Consider the following 8,639-nt stretch of genomic DNA (forward strand, 5'->3'; position numbering starts at 1 on the left):
GTTTAGCTAATATTCCAGCTACATGCTAGCTATTTTGGCTAACCTAGCCTTTTTTCAGGCTAATTTGGCCTTTAACTATTATTTTAGCTGGCTATCAGCATCTTCAGCTATCGTCACTTGCATCTTTTGCGGCCAAATTCAGCTTACATTCTATCTATGATAATGCTAATGTGAATATATATATAGTTTTTAGTAGTTAAAGCTAATGATGGTTAAGATTTGTGTTTTACATCCACTTTGCGCATGACCCGATTAGTCAACTAATCTGGAAAAATAATCGGTGATTAGTCGACTATTAAAATAATCGTTTGTGGCAGCCCTAAATACACCCTAAGAATCCTGCAAACTCTGAAGGAGCTCAGTCTCTCCTGCGATCTCCGGTCGCTTCTCCAGCATAATTTTGTTGTTGTCAACAGTTGATTTTGTAAACAATGCACCTGCAGATCTCTTCAGTGCCTCTGCACTCATCATGTAGGGAAAAAAAGATAATAATGAGAGAATAATAAAGCAAAAATACAAAAGCAAACTAGCTAACATGGAGCTGTGATAACTAGCCTGCTGAAGTGCTGGTTGAAAACAAAAACAAAAAAAGAGATTCTGGATGTTTGGCAAATCAAGCGTCTTCTTTGGCATCTTGAATCTCCCTCTAGATCGACCTGTATTTCTGCATGGTGTGTGGTCGAGGCGACAAAGAGGACCGGCTGCTCCTGTGTGACGGCTGTGACGACAGTTATCACACCTTCTGCCTGATCCCGCCCCTGCAGGAAGTGCCCAAGGGCGACTGGCGGTGTCCCAAGTGTGTCGCTGAGGTAACGATAGACGCTCGGAGACAGAAAAAGCTAAAAAAAAATGTGATTATATTTAAGGGAGGTTTAAACTTTTTAGGAAATAATTGATTATAGTTGATCAGATTTTATAATTAGGATCATATTAAGTGTTTTTCTGCTTTATTTTTGGTGTTTTAAATCTATTTTTGGACTTGAATGCAGCCGTTTTCTTTATGTTTCTGTTTTTTCTGAGTCATGTTTGACCCAAAACGCATGAATCCCTTGAGTGAACTCGGCGTTCTCTCTGCAGGAGTGCAGTAAACCCAGAGAGGCCTTCGGCTTTGAGCAGGCGGTGAGGGAATACACGCTGCAGAGCTTCGGAGAGATGGCCGACCACTTCAAATCGGACTACTTCAACATGCCCGTTCACGTATGCGGATCAAAGTTGGTGAATTGACGGTTAGTCGGAAAAGGTTTGTTAAGTTTAGTTTGTGTTTTCTCAGATGGTTCCTACGGAGTTGGTGGAGAAGGAGTTCTGGCGTCTGGTCAGCAGCATCGAGGAGGACGTCATCGTGGAGTACGGAGCTGACATCAGCTCCAAGGACGTGGGCAGCGGCTTTCCTGTCAGGGACGGGAAAAGGAGGCTGCTGGGAGATGAAGAGGTGAGAGAACGGCTCCTCTTTTACGTAAAGCTCCCCAAAGGGCTGGTCGGATGGAGCGATAAGCTCCGCCTACATTCAGCAGGAAATGGTTTTGGTTTACTCCATTCTCACATAACAACACAGCAAAAATAAACCACAAACTTTTAAAACGGATTCAAGCATCTGTTGAACTCGATGAGTCTTTTAAACTGTTGATTTAGAAATAGAATTGCTTAAAAAAATTCACTTAGAACATGCTGTATATTTACTTTTTTAAGTTTGTTTTTTTCTTTCTGTTTATATATTTTACTTTTAATAAAAACAGTTTTTCTGTTAGTTTTTCATTGCATACTGAAAATACAAAAACTAAATATATATGTAGTTTTTAATAGATTAAATTAATATTTTGGCTAAGAAACCTTATTAATGATAGTTTTTACAACATTTATTTTTATTTTGGCTAAAAATGCCAAAATTATAATCAAAAGATGATTGGAGAGGGACTTATATATTTTTAAATTTTATTTTTTTTGTAACTTTAAGCCTTCCTAATATTTATTCTTGGTGAAAAGTGGAAAAACAAGGAATGTTTTAAACTGTTTCTTCCCTTCTACTGACAGGAATATGCAAACTCAGGCTGGAACCTGAACAACATGCCTGTCCTGGAGCAGTCCGTGCTGACCCACATCAACGCGGACATCTCAGGCATGAAGGTGCCCTGGCTCTACGTGGGGATGTGCTTCTCCTCCTTCTGCTGGCACATCGAGGACCACTGGAGCTACTCCATCAACTTCCTGCATTGGTAGGTCGCCAGCGGTTCTCATTCGTTCAGGTGACGTCGTCTGGAGCTTCACAGCATCCGGCTTAGATGATTGGTGGAACGTTTCAAGACAGATTTTTAATGATTTAACTTCAAGAATTCATTGGTGAGAAGCAACCTAAATGCAGATATCAACTTCAATAAACTCAGATTCGAAGAACTGTATTTTGAAAAGTACTGGTATGAAACTTTGTGAGCAGATACTTCAGAGCATCTATCAATGCTGGCTCTATTGCGCCACCAGGTGGTCAGTTGTAGCAAAAGTGTGAGGGCCTTAATCTCCCAGAGCTTTAGTCGTAGGAACAAGATTATTCCTCTGTGATTCATTGGATACTAGAAGAATAGAGAATATGGATCAGCCATCTCTACCTAATGAGGTTTTTCTAAATTCACATTTTTTTGAGTCCCGATGCCACATCTGTACATATTTCTGTACATACTCTAATTGGACGATCGAATTCCATACCCTTTTTGTAAAACATGTAATGCAAGTTAGACGGGTTTGGTTGTCAAGTTTGAAACTCTGCAGCTGCCTTACAAATTCACATAACTTCACCAAAATGTAAAGACTGCTTCCTGCATTTAAGATCAGTACTCGCAACAACTTAACAGTACTCCTAATCTATTCCAATGTTTTTACTGCAACTTCTTCAAAAGTAATAAACCTAAATGAATGTAACTTAATGTGCAGGTCAGTCAGACGGAAGCAGCAGCTTTAAAATGGTTTAAAACAGCAATTCTTTTAGCAATCAGACACAAATCTAGTTTTATTCTTGTTCTTATTTTCGTCCTCCTCTGACTAAAGTGGGACAGCAAGCTGTCAAACTGGATCACATAGAGAAGGAAGTACTGCTAAAAGCAGCTGTCATTCAGTCACAGCTCCTGCAGTAGATGGTGAAGGTCACCATACCGGAAGAGTCTCTCAAGCAGTAGCTCCTCCCACTGGCGTCTGGAGCGTTCTTTTTTGGTATAAATAAAGAAAACATAAAAAAAAGCTTTTTTTTTTTTTTTAAAGAGGCAGTTTATAACCTTTGACAGAGCTTTGCATCCTTTCAAAATAAAACATCTTTTACCACAAAGGATCATCTGTGATGTCAGCATTGATTTAAAAAACAGCTTTATTTTGCTGTTTGTGGTGGGTTTCTAATTTAAAGTAGAATTACGGCTACTATTAATAGGAGCCTCTCTGAGTGATGCCTACTGTCCCTCAACTTTTTGTGAAGAAGATAAATAAAGTTTGAATTGGTTTATTTTTTTTTAATTTACTATTTATGCACCAAAATAATTTTTAAAAAAATTTTCCTCAAAGTACCTCACGTGGCTCCCGAGCCGTATGTTCCAGACCCCTGCTTTTGATAAACGTTTGGGTTTTTCTCCATCAGCGTGACTTTTTTTTGTTTTTATTTATTTATTTATTTATTTTTTACACTGAGTCTTTTCATTAGTATTTTGCATTTAAACAAAGAGGGTACAAAGATACAAGTTTGACAAACTGAAAAACTGACAACTTTACCCCTCCCCTCCCTCTGATTACTGTTCCACTCCTTCAAACTACATATATTTAGTAAAATATACATTTTAAAAGAAACCTCTAAATTCTTCATATAACTTTAGAAGGGATTCCAAGTGGTATAAAAGTACCAAATAATATAAGAGATCATTGATCCACATCCCAAAAGTCTGAGGAAAAAGTTCTTTCCATTTGAGAAGAACTAGTCGACTGGCAACCAAGGTAATTATATTTGTGCTTTGTGGTTGAGATTGTGTGATTTCACCAAATATTGCAAGAAGTACTGAATGTTTTACTGAACATCTGATCATACTCTGAATACTGACTGCCAAAAGCAGTTTAGTTTTACAAAGGACGTGTTCTTTTTCCTGAACTGAAAGTGCCTCTTCTGCTCTCCAGGGGTGAACCCAAGACTTGGTACGGCGTGCCGGCCTCTGCCGCCGAGAAACTGGAAGCCGTGATGAAAAAGGTGGCGCCCGAGCTGTTCGACTCCCAGCCCGACCTCCTCCACCAGCTGGTCACCACCATGAACCCCAACGTCCTCATGGAGCACGGTGTCCCCGTACGCCGCCGCCACCGCCGCCCGGGGGTTTGATGGTGAAGACCGATCAGGAGTTCTAACCAGTTCTCCTGATCTCCAGGTTTACAGGACCAATCAGTGTGCGGGGGAGTTTGTGGTGACCTTCCCCAGAGCCTACCACAGCGGCTTCAACCAGGGCTACAACTTTGCAGAAGCGGTCAACTTCTGCACAGCTGACTGGGTGAGAAGAGAACGTTCCTAAATACCAATCAAAGGTTTTTATTTATTTTTATTTTTTTAAACATTTGAATTGTGCATCTCAGTTGCCTATGGGACGCCAGTGCGTCGCTCACTACCGACGACTCCACCGCTACTGCGTCTTCTCCCACGAAGAGCTGCTCTGCAAGATGGCCGCCGACCCAGAGAGCCTGGACGTGGAACTGGCCGCCGCCGTTTACAAGGAGATGAGCGACATGATGGAGGAGGAGACCAAACTCAGGCAGGCCGTGCAAGAAATGGTAAACAGCTTTCTGCTTGTTCCAGCTTTATAAGAGAACGGGAATGAGCAAGTTTGACGTCAAATAAAGGGACTCAAATGAAGTCAATTCAGTCGCCATTTTTTCGCAATACAGATGCCGCCATGTTGGATGCAGAAATAATCGGTGAGCAGTGATTGGTCCAAGTTGGTCTAAGTTAACATTTCTTGAAGTGTAGGACAGCGTTCACACTCAACGTGTGAATTGGGATTAAAATTAACGTCCACTTCTTCTGTTTTTCATCCAATTTACTGCTTGTTCATAAACTTGATGTTCCTGCAGCGTGTGGGAGGAGCTACTGTCAAAAGTTTGTAGCCTCACATCACAAAGACACAGATGATGTTAAAAGATCAGGTTTCACCACAGTGGAGACATATGGAAATGTCAACATTTTTGCCTGAAACACGCTGCTACTAGAGAATCGTGATGCTCCAGATGCACTGCAGGACCTCTGATCTGTGCATAGACTTGGTGTTAAAACCTGATGCTGTTTACATACGAATCACGTTGGTTGTGAATGTAATTTCAGAACCGACCTCATCAGTCTCGTCTGTTTTTCTCTCTGATCTCCAGGGGGTGCTGTCCTCCGAACAGGAGTTCTTTGAGCTCGTTCCAGACGACGAGCGGCAGTGCCACAAGTGTAAGACCACCTGTTTCCTGTCTGCGCTGACCTGTTCCTGCAGCCCGGCTCGGCTGGTGTGTCTCCATCACACCGGAGATCTGTGCGACTGTCCTCTTGGACACGCGTGTCTGCGGTGAGACCTCCGGTTCTTCAAGTGATTAGAATGAAAATTAAAACATTTCTTTTGTGATAACTTTTTCTCGAATCCCTGCTTTAGGTATCGTTATGATTTGGAGGAGTTCCCCTCCATGCTGTACGGTGTGAAGGCTCGGGCGCAGTCCTACGATACCTGGGCTAAAAGAGTCGCAGAGGCTTTATCCGCTGACCAGAAGAACAAAAAAGGTCTCCACGTTACAGCTGTTCTGTGTCTTATTCAATGTTTTTTTTCCCTTTATCCTTTTTTTTACTTTATCTACAAATTACTGGAGTTTAAAAAGCTTGACTTAAAAAACTTATAATCTCAATTTAAAAGCTAAACTTTCTACAGTCACCTAGATTTAGTATCATCATTATTATTATATTTACATTATATATTGCATGTTGAGCTGGCTGTTAGTGGCTAAATATTTTTAATACAATTTATGGAAAAATATATATATTTAAAAATCCTAATTGTGTCCTGATTTACAGAATATTGATATTTTGTGGAAACTTTAGGAAAAATTAACTATAAGCTACAAAAAGAGCTATTTTTTATGGGGAAAATTTTTCCAAGTCTGTATACATACATTAAAAAATCAACTTAGTTTTAAAAGGGAATTTAGAAAATTCTTTGGATCAGGATTTATTACACATTTAAGAAAGTATTTACTTAAATTCTTTACAAAACCGCACATTTGTCCCCAATAGTAAAATAACTATTTTATTTGTGTTTTAGTGAACTAAACTGATAGTAATCTAGGTAATCATTACAAAAGGTTTAATACGAATGTCACTATCCTCAATTTAATATTGGTGACTTAATTTAAAACGGTTTTAATATTGAATGTGTTTTCTACAAGTTTGTGGTTTTATTTCTCAAAGTGTTAACACATAAGACTGTGGAAGAGTTAACTAAAAGTATTTAAAAAGTTTCCTTATGCAGAAAAAAGTCAGTGAGGAAACAGGAGAAGAGCTTTTGACTTCAAAATGAAAGAAAATGGACAGAACTGGGAGTTGTTCAGTTTTCCCCACGCATTTTTCTGGATTATATGGTGCAACAAATGTTTGAGGATGCTGATAATAAAGTTTAGTACACAATGGATTCATGTTCATAGTTATATATATATAAAAAAACTTTTTTGTGATGGTTTTGTCATTTTATTTTGTTAATTTGTCCACCACACCAAATGTCTCACTAAAATCATCATTTTGTTCTGTTTTTAAAGCGTTCCCAGTGTTCTCTTCATTATGATTAGAATGTTTTCAGGCAAGTTGTAGGCACTGAATGAGCAATCCCGCCCCCACTTCCCCTCCACGTTGCTGAGAGCAGAGGCCTTGTGCCGAGTATTTTCTACCTAACAAATACGATCTATTTTGAATGGCGTTGTTTCATCTGCTCTTGATTCATTGACTGTAAAAAATTCTCCAAAATGCAATTTTTAGCTTAATTTTCTTTATATCATCTTAAAAGTGCCACAGGAACATGTTAAAAACACACTTTTTTTTGGAGTTGGTCTTTAAGGATCAGTCCACGAACATTAAACTAGTCTGTGGCGATAAAAAGTTTGGGAATTGCTTCCTCTGGGACCCAAATAAGGTATTTTATTATTATTATTCTTTTCATACTTGATAGTTTTGAAGATTTCAGTCGGAGCCCAAAGAAGTATTTCCCTCCACACCAGGTTATATCAGCAAAAACCTTGAATCTGAGACAATTCTTTATAAAAACGACAGTGGTTTTGTAAATAACGCTTCGATACTTTGTTTCCATCTTTGACAGTTCTGTTTGTTCCCCAGATCTGATTGAGCTCAAGGTTTTGCTGGAGGACGCAGAGGACAGGAAGTATCCGGAGAACGATGCGTTCCGCCGCCTGAAGGAGATCGTCAAAGAGGCGGAGACGTGCTCCTCCGTGGCTCAGCTGCTGCTCAGCCGCAAGCAGAGGCACAGGTCTGTGATCGTGGGAACTGGAGGGTATGGGAACGTTTGACAGAACGACTTCTGATGTCTTCCTGCACGCTCCTCCAGCAGCCGCCTCCGCTCGGAGAGCAGCCGAAACCGCACCAAACTGACGGTGGACGAGCTCAAAGCCTTCGTAGACCAGCTGTTCAAGCTGCCGTGTGTCATCAGTCAGGCGCGACAAGTCAAAGTTAGCCCTCTCTTCCTTCAGTTTTCCTCCGTCTTTCCTCTCATCCTCCCTCACGCTCCGCCTCTTTGCCGTCAGGAGCTGCTGGAGAACGTGGAGGACTTCCACGAGCGAGCCCAGGTGGCTCTGTCGGAGGAGATGCCGGATTCTGCCAAGCTGCAGGCGCTGCTGGACCTGGGCAGCGGGCTGGATGTGGAGCTGCCGGAGCTGCCCCGCATCAAGCAGCAGCTGCAGCAAGCTCGCTGGCTGGACCAGGTGAGCGTCTTCGAGTTTTTTTGTATTTTCTAAATCACAAATACAATCTTTGTCATACGTCATTTTCTTCGTTTGCTCCTGATTTACAATGATTTGAATAAAGAAATACTCAGAAATGCAATTTTAAGCTTAATTTTCTCTATATATGACTAGAAAAAACACTATTTTCTTGAGATTTGATCATTAAAACTTTTACCTTGTGAATCTCAGGTCCACGTCACTCTCGCCGAGCCCCAGCGGGTCACTCTGGAGCTGATGAAGAGGCTGATCGACTCCGGGGTCGGCCTCGCTCCTCATCACGCGGTGGAGAAGGCCATGGCCGAGCTGCAGGAGGTCCTCACGGTGTCGGAGAGGTGGGAGGATAAGGCTCGCGCCTGTCTGCAGGCCAGGTAAACCCACCAGACACGCAGAAGCACAACTCAGGCTGTGTTTCCCAGCTTTTATTGTGAAAGGCAACTGAAATAGGAAGTCGTACGTCTGGGTCAGAGGTCTGCAACATGACTCTTTTATTCCTCCATTGTGGCTCTTTTAATTATTTAATGTTTAGACTTTTGACATGTCAGATAGGCCTAACTGATTAAAATGATGGTAAAACGTTTAATCTACAGTCAGAGTGACATTATCTTATTGCATTCACATGTATAGATTTTAAAATAATTTTGATTTTACGCTACTGTTGTCCT

At 41.0% G+C, this 8,639-nt stretch overlaps 1 protein-coding gene across 3 annotated transcripts in view; it reads left to right on the plus strand.

Annotated features, from left to right (window-relative positions):
* Positions 1-8,639, plus strand: part of kdm5a (lysine (K)-specific demethylase 5A) — a 21,054-nt gene that overhangs the window by 4,417 nt on the left and 7,998 nt on the right. For 2 of the 3 annotated variants that reach the window (XM_024284098.2, XM_024284113.2), the window contains exons 8-20: positions 651-809; positions 1,078-1,197; positions 1,271-1,429; positions 2,029-2,210; positions 4,138-4,300; positions 4,380-4,499; positions 4,582-4,776; positions 5,368-5,549; positions 5,634-5,758; positions 7,355-7,505; positions 7,584-7,704; positions 7,780-7,956; positions 8,167-8,345. In XM_024284098.2, coding sequence (XP_024139866.1) covers positions 651-809; positions 1,078-1,197; positions 1,271-1,429; positions 2,029-2,210; positions 4,138-4,300; positions 4,380-4,499; positions 4,582-4,776; positions 5,368-5,549; positions 5,634-5,758; positions 7,355-7,505; positions 7,584-7,704; positions 7,780-7,956; positions 8,167-8,345 — 2,033 coding nt within the window. The remainder of the gene's footprint in view (positions 1-650; positions 810-1,077; positions 1,198-1,270; positions 1,430-2,028; positions 2,211-4,137; positions 4,301-4,379; positions 4,500-4,581; positions 4,777-5,367; positions 5,550-5,633; positions 5,759-7,354; positions 7,506-7,583; positions 7,705-7,779; positions 7,957-8,166; positions 8,346-8,639) is intronic. The other variant, XM_024284106.2, reaches the window with a different exon arrangement.

This window comes from Oryzias melastigma, linkage group LG23, assembly GCF_002922805.2.
Source record: "Oryzias melastigma strain HK-1 linkage group LG23, ASM292280v2, whole genome shotgun sequence".
In the NCBI taxonomy this organism is placed as follows: Eukaryota; Metazoa; Chordata; class Actinopteri; order Beloniformes; family Adrianichthyidae; genus Oryzias; species Oryzias melastigma.